Source organism: Tamandua tetradactyla, chromosome 16 (genome assembly GCF_023851605.1).
Source record: "Tamandua tetradactyla isolate mTamTet1 chromosome 16, mTamTet1.pri, whole genome shotgun sequence".
In the NCBI taxonomy this organism is placed as follows: Eukaryota; Metazoa; Chordata; class Mammalia; order Pilosa; family Myrmecophagidae; genus Tamandua; species Tamandua tetradactyla.
In genome coordinates, this window is record NC_135342.1 from 60,675,524 (window position 1) to 60,694,961 (window position 19,438).

A 19,438-nucleotide genomic window follows, 5' to 3' on the forward strand; every position below is an offset into this window, starting at 1 on the left:
GACCAGAGCCGATCCCACCCAAGGGAGGTACAGTGTCCTGTGCGGCTGCAATGGGACGGGCCACACTCCTGACAGGACAGGACAAGGGGTGGGCATGGAGTCACCTTGGGTCCATCTTAGGCCTCTTTCTAGCCCCCTTAGAAGGCGATAGAGGCCAAGCAGCAATAATTGGGACATGAATGACACATTCCTTAGGGCTGAGGAAGGGTCACTACTTTGGGGACTGTGAGAGAGGGTTCCTGATGAAGAAGTGAGCCAGGCCCACAGAGCAGGAGACCAGGAAGCAAGTGAGAACTTCCCTGCTCCCTGCCTTGTCCCGCACCCCACCCGTAGTCCTCTCTTCTGAGAGCAGCCACAGAAACCCATCAGAGCCCATTTTCCCAAAAGTGGGGTTGGACTCCAGGTCTTAGAGGGAGATAGGAGTCTTATCTTTTGAATGAAGGTGGGCGTGTGGGGTGCCCTGTTCTCTCCATACCTGATCCTTTGGTTCCAAACTCATTCTATCAGGAAGGGGGAAGCACCTCGCACCCTCCCCCACGGACCCGTGAAAAAAGCGCCCACAGGCCTGAAGGGAAGGAAGAAGGTGGGACTCACGGAGTCACAGATCTCTCCAAAGAAAATCTCTCCTCCTCCTTCACTGAGAAGTTAAGGTCTTCTCTAGGGAAACTCCTTCCCTGACCACCATCTCCCTGCCCCGGGCTCCTCATCACGGCTGCTCCCAGGCTTAGCTCCCCCAAGCAGACTGTGGGTCTGTGTGGGCAGCGGCCATGTTGGCATGGCTCCCCCCAGGACTTGGTGCGCCCGGCACAGAGCCTGCCACTCAGCGATGGTCCTGGCCAAGAGAGCCAGAATGTGCAAGGAAGGGTAGGGGAGTGCTTGTCCAAGAGAGTAGACAAGTCAGAGAGGACCAGGGAGGCCCAAGGTTCTTAAATCCACAGGGAGGGAGCCTGGGGCTGAGGGCTCTGGCGTTCTGCTCACACCCTACCCCTACTGTGTGCTCAGAGCTTGACTCACACCGACTTAACTTTAAGCCCAGTGCAGGGATGAGCAAACCTTTGGGCAGGGATTGCAGGCTGGTCAGTTTGTTCGAAGCGCCAAGACTATCTGGTGTGACATATCGCCCCAAGGCAGAGACAGAGATGTGGATTGGTCAGAGGGCTGGTCATCTTTCTCCCGCCCCAGAATCAGCTGATAGGGATGGAGAGAAGACTAAAAGTAGGACCATTCATTGCTCATGCGCTACAGACACAGTGCCCATCAGCCATCCACCTGGTTGAAATCACTCTAGTCTGTGGCAGGAGCTGCCTGGAGCATGAGGTGGATTTGGTACTTGAGCCTTATCTTCTGCCTGCTGGTTCAGACAGTCCCAGGTAAGCCCCATCTCTTCCTGAGGGTGCCAGGCAAGAGGACATGAAGGGCACAGGGGTAGATCCCATCTTAACTTCTGCCTGGGGGCAGTGGGGCAGGGCACTCAGAAAAGGGGTAGACTGGGTGGGGGGAGTCACTCAGGGCTCTAATCCACCTACCAGCTGGCAGTCTAGACAAGTCCTTTGGCCTCTCTAAACCTCATGGTTGCTTTACAAAGTGGCGAGTAGGTAGCCTGCCTCCCTCCCTCCTTCCCTCCTCCCTGCCTCTATCTCTCCTTCTTTCCTCCCTTCCTCCCTCCTTTCCTTCCTTTTTTTCTTCCTCCCAAGCAGGAGTCCTGCTTCTGCCTCCCTCTGCCCTACATGGGCCTCTTTTTCACCTGCAAATTTCTCCCCAATGTCTTTCTTTTTAAAATTAGTATTATACTTCTTATAATTTTTAACTGAGGTGTAAGACATGTAAGGCAAAATACACATATCTTAAGTGTACAGCTTGATGTGCTTATACATGTGTACACCATATACCCACCACCCAGGCCAAGATCTAACATTTTCAACACCCCAGGAGGTCCCCTCATGCTCCTTCCTAGTGAACACCTCCAAAGAAACCACTATTCTGTTCTCTATCACCATAAATTAGTTTTGCGTATATAAATACATTTTTTTTTTAATTTGGGGAAAACTTTGCTAAAACCACTTCTAGCATTTTGGTGCATTTTCTTTTAAATGTATTTGTACATAGCTGTGCTATTAGCATGTATACAATTTTATGATTTGCTTTTCTTTTGCACTAAAATTTCATCATAAAGCAGTTTACAGCTTGAGTTCATAGTTATTTTTATTTTGCCTGGTCCCAGATATAAATGATGCTTCCAGTATTCACTATGGTTCATAAAGGTATTTATTTTAATGCATTTCTGACTATTTTGGTAGGGCAGGGGCCCAGAAGTGGAATTACTGAGTAAAAGCATGTGAACATTTTATGGCTGTTTGTAGACATTGCCAAATTCCTTTCCCAAGGCATTGTACCAATTTATCCTCCATCCATAGTACATATAAATGTCCTTTTCGTTGTAGTTTCACCAGAATTCGGTTGTCATCATTTTTCAATTAGATGGAAGTTGTAACTCCTAGTTTTAACTAGTATTTTATTACTATGAATAGGGCAGTATGACTTCTAATAAGGAATATTGTTTTCCCAAGTGCGTGCCTTTGGGTAGCAGAGCTGGGGTAAGGGCCACTCCATGGCAGCTCTTGTTCAGTGGTCTAGAACATTCTGCCACACACATAGGTACCCACCAAAGGTTTGGTTGGGGACAGTAAAACATCATGATTTAGAGCAGAGCTCTGACATGAGATATCCTCTGTCTGACCTTGGACATATTACATAAGCCCCTGAGCTGTAGTTTCTACATTTTTTGTTTGTTTGTTTTTGTTTTAAACATTTTATTTATTTTTATTGTGGATATATATATATATATAACATACTAATGTCTTAGTTTTTTAATTTATTTATTAATTAAAAGAAATGAAACAAAATAAAACATACATAATGAGTAATTCACAATATCATCACTTAGTTGATATTCATCATTTCTTAGAACATTTGCATTAATTCAGAAAAAAAATAAAAAGACAATAGAAAAAGAAATAAAACGAACACAGGAAAGAAAAAAAAGATTATACCTACATACCCCTTACCCCTCGCTTTCATTGATCACTAGCATTTCAAACTAAATTTATTTTAGCATTTGTTCCCCCTATTATTTATTTTTATTCCATATGTTCTACTCATTTCTTTTTTTTTTTTTTTTTTTTTTTTTTTTTTTAAAGGAAAGACAGAGAGAAGGAAGGAAGGATAGAAGGAAGGAAGAGAGGAAGAAAGGGAAACATCTTTTAAACATTTTCTTGTTTTATTGTATTTTGTTTCTCCGTTTTCGTTACATGGGCTGGGGCCGGGAATCGAACCGAGGTCCTCCGGCATAGCAGGCAAGCACTTTGCCCGCTGAGCCACCGCGGCCCACCCTCTACTCATTTCTTGATAAGGTAGATAAAAGGAGCATCAGACACAAGGTTTTCACAATCACACAGTCACATTGTGACAGCTATATCATTATTCAATCATCCTCAAGAAACATGGCTACTGGAACACAGCTCTCCATTTTCAGGCAGTTCCCTCCAGCCTCTCCATTACATCTTGAATAACAAGATGATATCTACTTGATGCATAAGAATAACCTCCAGGATAACCTCTCAACTCTGTTTGGAATCTCTCAGTCATTGACACTTTGTCTCATTTCCCTCTTCCCCCTTTTGGTCGAGAAGGTTTTCTCAATCCCTTGATGCTAAGTCTCAGCTCATTCTAGGGTTTTTCTCAATCCCTTGATGCCGAGTCTCCATTCATTCCAAGATCTCTGTCCCACGTTGCCAGGAAGGCAGTTTCTACATTTGTAAAGCATGAAGGTGTAAAGGTTTAAAGGATGAGGTGAGGTAATACATGTAAAGGGCTGGCACAGTGCTCGGCTACTCACTGAATCATAGCTGTTGGCTATTCAACCATGGGTCGGTCCAGGATCTAGGCCCAGTTAAGGTGATGCAACAGATCTCAGCCTCCTGGGTCTGTCTTGGGAGATCTCAGGCTGGTCACTGCCCCTCCCTCAGCCTCCATCCCTTACTGTAAAATGGGCACAGTGGCCCTCCCACAGCTCCTCCCAGGCCGCTGAAAAGCCCATGTGAGTGGTCCACATGCAAGGGCTTTGGAAACACACCAAGGAGATGTGAGATGGCCCCTTGTCCCCACTGGCCTGCCTCCCTGCATGAAAGGTCATCACTACAGCCACTCCCTTGTGCCCAGACACTGCTCAGGGAAGGCCTGCGGAGACTGGAGGGTGTGGGCTGAGAGGTGTTGTGGTCCACCTGCAGCTCGAGGTATGAGGATGTGCTCTATCCCACACCTCCCAATGCAATTCCAACAACTAGTTGCATCAGAATTTCTTAGGAAGTTTGTATATCTAATTTCCTGGCACAACCCTGAGATTCCCATTCAGAGAACGTGGGGTTGGGCCTAGGAGTCTTTATTTTTGCAGTGACTTCAAGAAGCTTCTGATGCACAGGTAGGTTCAAGAATCACTTGGATCAGATTAGTTTTCTACCACATTGCAGAGTAAGCTCCAAGGGACAGGGGCACAGAACAAGTCAGCTTCGGTAAAGGAGGAGGTGGGGGGAATGAAGAAGGGCACTTTGGGAAGGGATGGCAGATACGGGCCTCAGAAATCTTTGGCAAGAGGAGTGGGGCAGGATCAGAGCCTAGGAGAGAAAGAAATGCCTATTGGTGGAAAGTTGGATTCAACTTGGCCCATCTCGTATCTATTCCATTCCATTCATGTCTATTTCAAGTGCTGACTAAGGTATGTGTATGCTTGTACTGCTGTGTGTACGCGTGTGCATGTATGTATGCGTATGGTATGCATGCAAACTTATGCTCTGTATGGATGCTTTGTGACCTGTGTGTAACTGCACTAGTGTGCATATGGACATGCATTTGACCCTTCTATTTCTGTATGTTTCTTTGTAAATGAGCTATGCTCACATAAACCTATGTATGTATAAATTTATATGAGCGTGTGAGTATTGATGTGTGTATATGAGCGAGAATGTATATATGTGTGTGATATCTTCTCAGAAATATACCAGGCAAATGGTAGCAACAAGAAAAGAGATGCAGATATATTAATATCAGGCCAACAGAAATAAAAATAAAAACATTAAATGACACAATGAGAAACAGCTCATATAATAAACATGAATTTTTATGAACCTACAAAAATATCCTTGAAATCTTAAATCAAATACTGAGAGAAACATCAGAAAACAAGGACAAATACACGACTGTGAAAAGCTCCAGGCTGCTGCAGGTGTCACGGCAGGTGGGGTGGGGTTGCATACGTGGCTGAGGATGGCTCTGCCGAGATGACCCTCCTCCCTGTCTTTCTAGGTGCCTGGCATACCAAGGAACCTCTAGTGGTGACTAAATATGGGACACTCCAAGGGAAGGAGATCCATGTGGGGCAGACACCCATCCACGTCTTTCTAGGAATTCCCTTCTCCAGACCTCCCGTGGGCGCCCGCAGGTTTGCTCCCCCGGAGCCACTGGAACCTTGGAAAGGAACCAGAGATGCCACCACCTTCGCCCCTGCGTAAGAGACAGAAGACTGCCAGCTGAGGAGTGGGCAGACCCTGAGGAGGGCAGTGGGGCTGGGTCTGCCTCTGGGCAGGGGTGGGACCAACTCACTGAGAAGAGCTCACTGTGACCCCAGGCAAGCTAAGCCCATCGGTGGGTCCTGGTTTCCAAACCCAAAGAACAAGGCAATTGGTCTAGATAGTGTTTCAGGCGCTGGCAGTGCTGTTTTCAGGGCTCTCACGGGAGGGCTCTGGCCAGGGAGGACTGTGCCCTCAGGACCTGCTGAGGAGCTGAGTTTTCCTAAATGTGGGGGGTGGGGCAGGCAGACCTCATTCACAGTCCCAAGTCCCACTGAGAACCCTGAGCTCGCCCCCGCTCCATTGGGGCTGGGTGTGAGCCCAGGAACCAGCCCATGTGGCACTACCAGCCCTTTCCCTGTAGAGGGAGCCCCAAGAGGGCTGTTTCCATTTTAATGCCCCATGGTCCAGACACCACCTCCAGTCCGACTCAAGCCCTGACTCCCACCTGCGAGACTGGGAGAATGCTTGCCCTGTGAAACACTGGGCTTGGCAAGTGACCCAGAGCTAGTGTATTTACTGTTTACCCAGATTACTGAGTCACCTACTGTCCGGAACATTCTGTGGCAGTCATTTACAATCTTCAGCATCAGTCACACTGGGTTTTGTCCGTTGTAAGAACCTAGATGATGGTCAATATAAAAAGAAAAAAACTATATAAAGTAGAGTGTCTCTTAAGAACAGGGTTCCACCATTTGAAAGCCACATGCCAGTTATTAGAACACAACCAACTGTGGCTAGAACACCGAGGTGTTACTTGATGGAACACCATCCATCTACTGAGAGAATTCCAGGCATTCTAAACATTGTGACTGTTCTTTTGAACCCCATAGTTCAAGGGATAAAACATAGGCTGAATGTTAGAAACCTGAGGATCAGGGGTTTAGAGTTGGAATGTTCATTGCACAGAAGTCTGAGTGTCGGTTGTTGGAACATGGCTGAGAGTTGTCAGAATAGCAGCTGTTTAAAACATGAACTGTCAGGTATAAGATTTAAGTGGCCTGCTCAGAACAGGCCATGATGGGTGGAGGGGGCATGTGGTTCATGGGGGAGCAGGGAGAGAGGAGGCTGTTGCAGAGTAGATGTGGTCAGACTCTAGATTTATTTTGAAGACAGGATTGAAGAGATTTGCTGGTGAATTGGATGTGGGCTACAAGGGAAGAAGAGGAATTAAGGATAATGGCATAGTTTTTGGCCAAAGTAGAGTAAGGGTACCATTTACCAAAATGGGGAAGACTGGGCAAGAGCAGGTTTGGGCAAAACAGGAGTTTGTTTGGGGGCATGTTAAGCTTGACATGCTTGATAGAGGTCCGTGTGGACATATGGGGTAGAGGGTTGGATAAATGAGCTTGAGGTTCATTCAGGGGCCAGAAGCTGGCCAGCAGCACCTCAATAGTGGTAGCCCTGGGCCTGGATGTGAACAACTTGGGAGAGAGAACCAAGGGTAGAGGCCTGGACTCCTGGGCCTGGACACTTAGGCCTGGGAGAGTAGTGGACACCACTAATGAAGTGGCAGGAAATCAGGAGAGGGAGATGTTACAGAAGCCTAGAGAAGGAAAGCTATTCAAGAAGAGCAGAGCAGTCAGCCATGTAGATAGCTACCAGGGCAAGTAAAATGATGACATCCTTGGCAAGATGGAAGTCATTGGTGGCCTTGGCAGCAGTGGCTTTAGTGGAGGGATGGGGACAGATGCCTTAGTTGTTCACAACCCCAGTTCTTGACTAACAGAGCTCTAGAATTTTTGTAGATTTCTATAGGAATGCTGGGTGTGCCCATTAAACAGCTCCCTAACAACATTAACTGCTACTGAGAATTCAAGCAAGGAAGATAAAAGATAGAATGTAGAGACAGAGACAAGCTGCCTGCTAGTGTCCTGGGGGAGCCTGGGTGGTATGGAGGGAAAGGTAAGTTGTAATGTTTGGCCTTGAGCAGAAGAGAGAGGATAGTTGTTAGAGAAGGTGAGGAATAGGGGATAGGTTTGGACCAATATCTGCTGAAGTGCTGTTGGTAAGAACTGATGGAAGAGGGCAGGTGATACCCTGGGGTTGGGAGGAGGGGAGTACACACACACACACACACACACACACACACACACACACACACACAGAAGACAGGCTTGAGCAAGAGATGGGAGCAGAGAAACAGCCAAACAGTGTTTCCTGCACCTAGCCAAATGGGACAGCTCCAGCTGGCCACACAAGGGGCTGGACCAGCAGGGAGAAAAGGAAAGGCAGAGTATAGACTATGCTCCATAAATACCCCCTCCAACATCCACACAGCATAAGGCAGTGGTCTGGGTGCCAAGATTCATGAATCCACCTCCATTCCTGACCTCAGCGAGTGCTTGGTCACTTAGAGAGAAAAACTGACCAATCTAAATAACTTCGACCTGGACTATAGTCAGTGGTGGATAGAGCTTTGGGGAGTACAGAGAAAGAAGTGCCCAGCAGATGGGACATCATTTGAACTGGGCCTTAAACATGAATAGGAGTTTGCTGGGCAGAACAAAAGGCACTTGGCAGAGAAGACAGAAGATAGAGGGGCTCAGAGGTGGGTGGCAAGGGACAAGACTTGTGTATATGGAGCAAATGGGGACCGGGATAACAGGTAAGGAGGTGACTAAACAGAAAGGGGGACTGGATCAGTTTGGGTGAATTTGGACTTTATCTGGACAGCAGTGGGGAGCCAGGGAAGGTTGTAAAGGAGAGTTGCAGCATGGTCAGCTTTGTGTTTTTTATCATTTCCACTGGCCAGAGTGTGGAGGATGAGTTAGAGGGGGTGTGTCCAGCCCAGAGATGGTGATGGCCTTGACAGGGCAGTGGCCTCAGGGATGGAGGGGAGAGAGCATATTTAAGAGCTGTTGAAGAGGCAGAATGGAGACTGAGGGAAGGGTGGGGCATGAAAGACAGGGAGGTGCCCAGAGCAGGCACCCGGGTTACTGGCTTGACTGCTCCATCAGGGTCACAACAGGAACTGGGAACCTCTCCCCAGGCAGACCCAAGGAGCCAGGCAGAAGGCAGAGGGGCAGGAGTCCAAACTGCCTTCCATTCCTGGACCCCGAGGCTGGTGAAGGCCCTCAAACACGGGCACACACACACACACAAACAGGCTGCCTGGATTTCGCTTTTGGTTCTGTCCACTCCCCACGAAACCTGGGTGATCTCTTCCCGTCTATTTACCTGGTCTCTTTACCTGCAGAAGGGCGAGAGGCTGGCCCAGAATCAGGAGCCAGCGTGCTTTGTAGGGCCGCACGCTGCCTGAGGACAGTAAGTGACATAAAAGTGTATGGCACTGAAGGTAGAATGCTCGCCTTCCATGAGGGAAATCCGGGTTCGATTTCCGGACCATGCACGTCCCCCACCTCCCCCCCTCAAAAAAAGTGTATGGCACTGAAGCTGCCAAACTCCACACCCCTTCCTGCGCTTTAGGGTGTTGAACCAGAAAGCATGGAGGGAAACCATGCCCCCTGCAGAGCCGGGCTCAGGCTCCCGCCTCGCCACAGGTGCCTTCAGGAGTCCTGGGGGCAGAGCGCCTCGATATACTTCAACACGCGGAAACACTACAAGTGGCTGCGCTTCAGTGAGGACTGTCTGTACCTGGACGTGTACGCGCCGGTGCGAGCGCTCGGGGACGCTCCGCTGCCGGTGAGAGCGCCCTCCTCGCCCCCGCGCGGTCCCACTGGGCCCGCCCCCTCCGCTCAGGCCCCGCCCTCCTTGCCCAGGTGATGGTCTGGTTCCCCGGAGGCGTCTTCCTCGTGGGCTCCGCTTCCACGTACGACGGCTCCCAGCTGGCGGCCCGTGAGCAGGTGGTGGTGGTGTTTCTGCAGTCGCGCCTGGGCATCCTAGGCTTCCTGAGGTGGGCGGGGACCCGGCCGGGGCCGGGGGCGGGGCCTCTGTGGGACAGCGGCCCGGGGCGGAGGAGGCGGGGACTGGGTGGAGAGAGGAGGGCCGTGGCCGCTGGAGGGGCGTGGCGGGGACCCGGGTCTCAGGCTTGGTGGACGCGGCGGGAACTCCATACTGTCGCAATGGGGCGGGAGCTGACTCGATGGAAAGAGGTGTGGGCGCGGAACGGGATCGCTAGGGACGAGGCGGGGCGAGGGCCGGCAGGAGCCCTCCGGACGCTGGCCGTCGGGGTCCGAGACCCTGACCTTGAGCCCCACCCGCCCAGCACGGGCGACAGCGAAGCCCGCGGGAACTGGGCGCTGCTCGACCAGCTGGCGGCTCTACGCTGGGTGCAGGAGAACATCGCGGCCTTCGGCGGAGACCCGGGCTCCGTGACCCTGTTCGGCCAGTCGTCCGGGGCCATGTGCGTCTCAGGATTGGTGAGTGCAGTGCCAGGGTGGACCCAGCACAGACGTAGGCCCGCGTGTTCCCACGCATGTAGGCACTACTGCAGACACGCATGTGCAAACTTACATGTACATAAACATGCCCACCCGCAGACCTGCCATCATCCCTGCCAAAGGTATTGCCCTTCACAGCCAATAGTGCCCGCTCCGTTCTCGGGTAGCGCAGATGAGAAAACTGAGCCTCAGGGAGGACAGTCAGTGCTGGGCCTTTTAGGAACACTCAGAGAACCATGGCGGACCAAAAAGACTGTCCAGCCCCTACCTTTTCCACCCCCTAAAACAAAAAACAGAAAACTTCCACCTCCTGCACAGAGCCCATCACCTGCCCTCTGGGTGTGGCTGGGGCCACAGTCTAGGCCTGGGAGTCGGGAACCTGGGTTCGAGACAGGTCTTTGCCCGTGACTCCCGGAGGACTGCCAGCCATTCAGTGAGCCTGGAGAGTGGGTATAAGGTAAGGTGCACATGAGGGGCACATGAGTGGGAAATGAACAGGGGCCACAGCACACAGCACTTGGGGGTCACAATAATGTTAACACTCAAACACGTGAGCACCTTCTGTGTGCCAGGCATTCTTCTAAGCACCTTATGTATATTGATTCAATTTTCTCAACAATTCAATGAGAAAAGTATTGTTGCATTCCTAATCTTCAAATGAAGAAACTGAGGCCTGAAGAAGTTAAGCAACTTTATCCGAAGTGCACTGAAGAGCAAGAAAAGATTTTAAGCAGGGAAGTATGCAGTTAGAGAAATGGCTCAATCTGCTGTGTAGGACTGGCTTAGAAAGAGGCAGGAGCAGGGTCTTGGGGACCAAGAGGAAGGGGGTGGGGTATATCCCAGAGGGGATGGTGGAGGTTGGTTCTAGAATAGAGGCAGGAAGGATGGAGAGTAGAGGAGGAGGTACAGGAGGCCAGATGGTTAGGACTGCAGCACGTGGGGTGTGATGATGAGGGAGGGGCAGAGGAGATAGGGAAGGCCTTGAGGGTAGGTTAATGATGTGGGGTAAGGGATGCCCCACTCTCCAGATAGGGACTAGCTGGAGCAGGTTTGGGGGACATGAAGTCTGGAGTGCCCAAGGGATGGGAGGGGGGCTAGGATGCATGTGTACCCCAGGTTTTGGCACCAAAGAGAAGCTAAGAGTTGTCAGCATAGGTACCTGAAACTGTGATAGCCTCTCACCCATCCCCATTCCAGCCCAGCAGCAGAGGGAACCCCCTTCCTTACACCAGCAGATAGCCTCCCACAACCTCAGATCCCTTCCAGGACCCCTGGCACCCATTGCACAGGCCAGGATGTGGAGGCCCAGAGGTAGGAAGGCACTGGCCCCTGACTAAGACTTCAACCCAGGGCTCCTGACTCCCCCCCTTCATCACCCAGTGCCTACCCTCTCTGGACCTCCTCAGGCTTCCCGGCTATGTCTATTCCCAGACAGGCATTCAGAGCAGCCCTAGTGGCCCCACTTGAACCTCTCACAGGTGCCCCACCTACTCACTCCTGCAGATGATGTCACCCCAGGCCCGGGGTCTCTTTCATCGGGCCATTTCCCAGAGCGGCACCGCAATATTCAGAGCCTTCATTACACCTGACCCACTGAAGGTGGCCAAGGTGGGTACCTCCCCTCCTCCAGGCCTTGACAGGGAATACAGTATGGAGGCATTGCTGAGCAGCCCTTCTTCTCTCTACAGAAGGTTGCCCATCTGGCAGGCTGCAACCACAACAACACACGGACCCTGGTGGACTGCCTGAGAGCACGATCAGGAACTGAAATAATGCAAGTGTCCAAGAAGATGGTAAGTAGAACTTCCTTCCAGTTCCTGACCTGGTGCCCAGCTGCCTGCAACGACTTCCTCGGGAACCCTGTCCCAGGAGCACACCAGGGGCTTCCTTTAACTCTGCCCCACTCCACTTCCCTCCACAGAGATTCTACCACTTGAACTTCCAGAAAGACCCTCAAGAGGTGAGCAGGCCTCATTTTTCAATTCAAGTCTTTACTGAACACCTGCTATGAGCCAGGCACTCAGGATACTCAGTGAACATTCAGGCTGAGATCTCTTCCCTGGTGGAGTTGATGTTTCAGAGGGAAGAGATAACAAACAATATAAATAAATAAAATATTCACTTCCTTAGAAGATAAGTGAATGGCAACAAATGGAGCAGGGTACGGGGTTGGGCACAATAGGAGGGATGAGATTTTAAATAGAATGGATAGGGAGGATCTCATTGAGAAGGTGATATTTAGCTAAGATTTCCATGAGGTGAGGCAGTGAGCTGTGTAGATATCTGGTGATGAGCATCCCAAGTCCAGGTGGCCTGGCCCTGCCTATCACTGGTCTCGTCCCACCCCTGTCCTCCCAGGTGCTTTTCCCAATTAAAGGGCCACAGGCTAGAGCAGCCTCTGGAAGGGGACCTGATGAGCTGGGCACCCCAGGCTGCACAGAGCCTGGGAAGATATGTGGAGGTCTAGCTAGAAGTACCCCTTGCTTACAGATTGTGTGGTTCATGAGCCCTGTGGTGGATGGTGTGGTGTTCCCAAACAACCCTTTGGTGCTCCTGGCCCAGGGGCAGACTGCACCTGTGCCCTACCTTCTGGGTGTCAACAGCCTGGAGTTCGGTTGGCTCTTGCCTTATGTAAGTAAACAGGAGGGGTGCCCATCACAGTGGGGTGGGAGGCAGCAGAGGATGCCTCTTGGGCAGTGCTGGGCACCAGATCAGATCCTGGTGTTCCCAAATGCTGAAGTAGGGCCAGGTGTGGGAGTAGGGCTAAAGCCTTGGGAGGTTCCTGTAGTCTCTCTGTGGTGGGAGTTGGCCAGAAATGATGAGGGGAAGGGAGGAGTGTGGACTCTTGGAGATTTTGTGGCCCCAAATCCTCAAATGATAGTTTGGATGGGGTCATCTTGTCTATCACTCAACCTCCAGGTAACTGCAAATCCTGGGACCCTCCCTTGCTCCTTGGGTCAGGGCAGCTGCCCCAACTTAGGATAGACCTTCCCAGGCCCTGCTTCAGCTCTGGCCCAGGGAGTAGTGATGGGCATGTTGGAAGCTGGAGGGAAGGAAGGGGACATCAGCTCATCCTGGGCTGTGCTTTGTCTGAGAGTTCACCATTTGGGTGGGCGAGCAGGGGCCTGGTATAGCTCTGGCCAGAATTCCTCAGACCTGACCCACACCTGGGTCCTTATCTTTGTACAGAGCATGAAGTTACCACTAACTCAGCACACAATGAGAAAAGAAACCATCCCCAGGCTGCTCTGGAGCACCAGTATTCTGTTGGTGAGGGGCCCAACTGGCAGGGGTGCTGTTTGGACAGGGCTGCCCCCTTTCCCCCTTTTTTACCTAGTAGATGCCGTCTTCACAAGGGGTTTCCAGAGAGGGCAGGCCTTTTTTGAGGTTCCTGGGGGTGGGCATGGGATCAGATGGCAGTAGGTGGGTCATAGCCCCCTCTGGCATTCTCAGGGTCATGGCAGGCAGTTTTAACCCAGCTAAAACACTGGAACAAGAACCCACAGAGAAGGAAGCCCTCCCAGGAAGGGCTCCCATTCCCCTCAGTCCAAAAACTCCTGGGTGGCTAAGCCTAGATCCTAGTCACTGGTGTGCCCACCTCTGGCCCTGGCCCAGCTGGCACCCCAGGCCTCAGGGTGGGTATGGCTTCCCCACCCAGAACATCACTAAGGAGCAGATACCACTGGTAATGGAAGAGTACTTTGGTGATACCGATGACTATGACTGGAAGATGATCCGAAACAATCTGATGGACGTAGCTGGGGATGCCACATTTGTGTACTCCACACTACAAACTGCCCGCTCCCACCGCGGTATGTGGGGCTCCCAAGAGTGGCCACATAGGCCTCATCTACTCTCTAACTGTGGTGCTTACCAAATGGGCATCCTTGGAGAAGTTACCCATCTGCTCTATACCTCAGAGCTGGTGAAGGATTCCAAGATGCCACAGAGAAGGCAGCATGCTGTCACCTGTGTGAGAGAGGGGCTCTCCTGTAGGGTCAAGGGCAGGGCCTCTGCTGGCCCAGAGGATGGAGGCTGAGGTGGGCAGGGAAGGCTTCCTGATTGAAAGTCCCTCAGATATCATGCCCAGGCTGACTAGGATTTGGGGAGCATGTGGGTAAGAGGTCAAATGGGGGTGGGGGGTAGATGCTGAAAAGCCTAAAATTCCAGGCAAAGGAAGAAAGGATCAGATGGGGAAAGAGGAAGGCTTCCATGATCCCTGCCACAATCCCATGGATTAGGTTTTGGTATCCCCAGTCTGCAGATGAGGAATTGTAGCTCAGAAAGGTTGAATGACTTGCTCAAGGTCACACAGCTAATCAGCAGTACAGTCAGGATTCAAATCTGCCCCTTTGATTCTGAAGCTTGATGCAGGTAGATAGATGGAGTGCTGGGATGGATGGAAAGCCCAAGCTGAGGCTTTATCTGCAGCCATTCTCTGTTTCCCTTATTCACAGATGCTGGCTTCCCTGTCTACCTGTACGAATTTGAGCACCATGCACCCAGTGGCATAATTATCAAACCCCGCACTGATGGAGCAGACCACGGGGATGAGATCGGCTTCATCTTTGGGACCCCCTTCTCTCAAGGTGTTCAAATCCTACCTGATACCCCCACTGGATGTCCCCTTCATTGGCCGACCACAGGGAACTAGCTGGTCTCTAATCTGAGCTTCTGAGTATGGACACAGTCGCAGGAGGAGCAGGGTGGGATATGAGCATACCCTGCTCTGTTCCAAGTGCACATTTCATTCTGTCCCCAGAACTGTGCCCTTTTACAAGTGAGGAGAAGGCGCTCAGCCTCCGGATGATGAAATATTGGGCCAATTTTGCCCGCACAGGGTGAGTCTGGCTCCCTGACACTTCTGAGCAGTCTTCTTGCCCAGCGCTAGACCCGATGGCTGGCTACCCGGGATGTTTTCCCCTGCATGTCCCACGGGGACTGCCCAGTCAGCCCAACCAGAATGCGGCCTCTTCCATCCCTTTTCCCAATCAGGCACCAGGTCCTAAATGTCTCTAGAATGTATCCTTCTCTATCTCATGGCCCACACTCTTCATTGACTCAAGTATTCAACAGTCATTCACTTACTCTCTTTTTTGTGCCCAGCCCAGTACTGACCCCCATCCTCCAGGGGCTCACCACACAAAAACACAGAAACTACAATCTGGCATAATGAGAGCTGTAATAGGGGAGCACAAGGCCCTGCACGAATACAGAGGTGTCGGACTTAGCCTGGGTAGGCAGGGGAGGCTACCTGGCAGAGGTAACATCCAACCTGAATTTTGGCTAACTTTGTGACTAATTTTTCATCTCAACAGTCTCTCCTTTCTATCCATCCTCCTTGTGACACCCAACACTCAAGGGATCTTCCTTAAATATCATATGATCAAGTCACTCAGCTGCTCGAAACCCTTCCTGGATCCCCTCTACCCCCAGGATAAAGTCCCAGCCCCTCAGCCTTGCACAAAATGTCCTACAAAGTCCCCTCTCTATGCCCTTTACCTACCCTAAACCTACACTGTACTCCCTCCCAAAGCCCTGCTCTTTCATGACTCTAAACCTGTGCATACACCATGTCCTCTGCCTGGGCTTTCCCTACTTTCCTATACTTTTTAAAATATCTGTTTAAATATCATCTCCGTAAAGCCTTCCAAGACCCAGATCCCAGGGGAAAGTGAATGTGGGAAGCTCCAGAGAAGGAGGATGAAGGTGAGCATGAATAACCCTCTCCTGCCTGTTCCTGGGCAGAAACCCCGGTAGCAGGAAGCTACCTTGGCCCCGCTTCGAGAAGGATGAGAAGTATCTGCAGCTGGATGTCACCGTGCGAGTGGGTGTGATGTTAAAGAAGAAGAAGATGGATTTTTGGACAAGGCTGCACCAACACTGAGGACCCAAGAAGCAGAGGCAATTCTGAGGGTGGCTATGCAGAAGGGACCCCAAGGGCTGGTCTCACCACCCAGACCTTGTGGAGACTGGCCATGGACACATATGGAGAGTAGGATCCTGTCCTCCTCAATCTAGAACCTACTGCCTCCAGACCAGAGCTGGAAGCATAGCCTGCACAACCCTCTCTAGCCTACCCTCCTATGATACCCACTTGCCTCACTCTCTACATCAGCATAAGCTAGGACTGTTCCCTCCATCACACTGTACCCAGGTCCCCAGCCTGAGGACAACACACTCACCAAATCTTCCTCCTCTTCAAAGTCTACTTCTTATGAGAGGTCTACCCAGATTGCCACCACCCCTATCAGTGGACCCAGCTTGCCCTTTGCCTTCCATCCTGCTCAACCTTGTGCCTATTCACATTGACTTTGAGGCCTTGGGCAGCAGACTATATGTAACTCTTACAGCTTGGGATGTTCTCCCTACCCCACCTCCTTCACCTATCTCCCCAAAGGCACTGCCATCAGAGGTGGGCCTCAATAAAGATGTACTGACTTGACCTGAATTTCTCCATCTCTAAAATAATTGGGTAAAGTGGATGGTGTCTCAATGAGAGCCCCTGGAGGAAGTGGATGGTGGCTTAATGAGAGCCCCTGCTCCTTGCTGGGCTGAACCTGTTGTGCTACACTCAGGGAGAGGTGTAGCCAAGCTGCTTGGGCTAAACAACTCTTGGCTTTTTTCTTGGTGTCTTAAATTCTCCCCTCAGGACCTACTGGCAGCTGTGCCTTGGCCCAGTTCACGTCTTGGTGCTACACCCGACACTACTCACTCCTTGGCCTCTCCCCTGGATATACCCCAGCCTATCTCACAGGTTTCATATCCCAAACTACAGCGATGATTAGGCCTTTTTTACCTAGGGATTTCTGAGTCTCTGAGACAACTAGAGGCTGCCAAGACCTATGGAACCTGGGTACCCAATCCTCCATCACCCAGCATCTAAACCCCAAAAGCAAAGGGGTGACTGGGAGAGGAGGAAAACTCTCTTTCAAGCAAACATCTCCTGACAACAAACCTGTCATATGGATTATTACCCCCATTTTACAGGGGGAGGAAACTGAGGCAGAGACATAAAAGGCCTTGCCCAACATCAGGAGCTTGTTCCAGGCCTTACTACCTCCACTCAGTCCTAAAGCAATCACAGACGGAGGTCAACTCCGGAGGAAGTGAGACTGTTCCGCCCAGGAGAAGCACAGCCAGCAAAGCATCCCTGCCCACCCCTAACCAAGGGACAGGTGACCAAATAGCTACTCATCAGTGGGGAGCCTGAGGGAGAGCTGGGGTTTCAGCCCCCTCAAAGGTGGTCATGGGGCTGCCTGTGCGGAACTCAGCAGGGGCTAAGGTCACCCCAGTGTCCACATGAGACCTCCTGCCCAGGGGCTCCTGGGTACTCATCCCCTGGCCTGCCACACAGCCCCCAGAGGAGCCCCAGGCTAGCCCAGTCCTGAAGGTCCCTCAGTCTCCCCCTCCTCAGGCTCTGTCACACAGATGTGAGGGAGCGAACTTCTTCAAACAGCCACCTGCCCAGCGGCCTTCCTCCCCCAAATTAGGGCTCAGTCAGATGTGAGTCAAGACCTTGTCTAGGAATCGGCGCCTGGAAGTGGGCGGGCGGGATGGTGGTCCGGCCCCCTACGACCCACAAGCCCAGTCCCAGCACCCTTCCCATCCTCCCAGGAAGGCTCCCTGTGGTCCCCCAACAGCCATCCACAGTCTTTTCCTAAAGCCGCTGGCAGGCCTCACCCCGCGGGGAGCGGTTCTCAGAAATGACTGGATCTTGGTGAGGCCCACAGGACTCTTCTGTGGTTTTTCTCCCGGGTTCATCCCGGCTCTCCCCGGCCGCCGCGAGGACCAAGTAAGGGCGCCCGAGCTAAGCTCACGTAGGCACGGCTGGCCCCCGCCGCTCGCCTCAGCCAGAGCCCGGCTTCCCGCTCCGGAAGCAGCGCCCCTCCCCTCCCCCACCATCGCCCCCACCCCCACCCCCACCGTCCCCGAAGCAGCAATTACCGGCCCAGGCTACTGGGGGAGGGCCAATTAGTGCGGGCGACGTGGCCCCTCGGCACTGCGCTGGGCTGACCGCAGTCCCCGCAGCGCCGCGGCCGTCGCCTCCCGGCCCCGGGCTCCCGCTGCTCCCCGCCCGCCGCAGCCCTCCCTCCTGGCAGACGGTGCCGGCTGCCCCGGGGCCCCGGGGGACGCGCCGGCCCGCCTCCCGCCAACTGCAGTGATGGATCCTGCCGCCTGGCGCGGGGCCAGAGCCCAAGCGGACGCGAGGGCGCCGGGAGCTGAAACTCGCCGCCGCCGGCTGGTGGACGCAAGCGGGACCCGGTCTGCCTGCGAGAACTCCCGCGCCCCGCGATGGGTGGGCGGCATCCGGCGCGGTGGGGGCGGGGAGGCCCCAGGCTCAGGCCAGCGCTTCGGAGGACGGTGAAGAAGGCGTCTCGTGGTCGTCCCCGCTTCGGAACCTCAGTGCTGAAGGAGAGCAGCTCCCTGCTCGCGGCCGTGGCAGGGTCGCGGCTGGGTCGGGCCCCCACCGGATGTAGGGAAAGGGGCACAGATGGGTGAACAGAAATTCAAGGACTGGCCTTAGCATGGGCTTGTTCCCTAGGGATGCCCTGCACAACCTTGACTTAACTCACTTTGGGCTTTGGATGATCCATGAGGGAATGAGTGTCGCCCTTCCGGAGCCCACAGGTAGCTGAGAGCAGAGGGCCCAGGCTAATAGAAGCTCTGGGATCCGGAAAGGCAGCGCCGGAAGGAAACGGAAGGCAGAGGGAGCATGGGGGTGGGGGTGGGGATGGGGGTGGTCATGGTGGGGAAACAGGCACCACCATCTTCAAGACTTCCCCTTCCCCAGCTCACCCCTTCTGGCTCAAACTGGGGCCCTGGAATAATGGACAAGGTGCACTGTCTCTGGGATGTGCTCTGGGTGAGGCTGAAGTTTCTAGACGGGAAGAAGCCATGGTGGAAAGGTTCAGTGGGAAGATCCACAAATGAGGTTAGCCAAAGAGATCCTGCAGCACAAAGCTTCTTCTCTCCCCACAGCAGTGCCACAAGGGCTGGATTAGACGTGCTAGGGTTGCTCATGGGCTCTGGACATGGTGGTTGTTGGGTTCTGGGTGGCCTTTTCTCCACCCCCACCCCCTGAGGTCTGGCCTTAGTGGGGAGGGGCTGGAGGCCTGGTGTGTGTTTTGGGACCTCAGCCCTACTGGAGCACTTTCAGTAGGGGAGAGGAGATAACTTCTCTAAAGGGGTCAGAACTCCCCATTTAACATACCAAGGGCACTAACTGTGTGGGGAGGGAGAGAACACCTGACTGAAACTGAGAGGTAGGAACTGAACAATGAAGGGACAGAGTGACAATGACACCACCTTAAGTCCTTCATGGAATGAGATGGAAATGTGCTCAATCAAAGAATGATAAAAGGAACAAAGACAGATAGAAGAGGTAGTGAAACAACCGGGCAAAAAAGTCAGGGGCAGTAGGAAAGAAGCAGAAGCAAATGGACACACAGCCAGACAGGTAGATGGACAGAG

The 19,438-nt window shown here is 52.4% G+C and overlaps 1 protein-coding gene across 1 annotated transcript; it reads left to right on the forward strand.

The window, feature by feature from the left end:
- The first annotated feature begins 1,258 nt into the window (after nt 1–1,258).
- CES4A (carboxylesterase 4A) lies at nt 1,259–16,508 on the forward strand. The gene is made up of 14 exons (XM_077132672.1): nt 1,259–1,370; nt 5,359–5,560; nt 9,125–9,266; nt 9,344–9,477; nt 9,790–9,943; nt 11,468–11,572; nt 11,653–11,757; nt 11,886–11,924; nt 12,455–12,595; nt 13,154–13,234; nt 13,623–13,776; nt 14,422–14,553; nt 14,727–14,805; nt 15,713–16,508. Exons 1-14 carry the CDS (start codon nt 1,313–1,315, stop codon nt 15,849–15,851), a joined length of 1,665 nt encoding a protein of 554 aa, XP_076988787.1. The 5' UTR covers nt 1,259–1,312; the 3' UTR covers nt 15,852–16,508.
- Nucleotides 16,509–19,438: the final 2,930 nt, after the last annotated feature.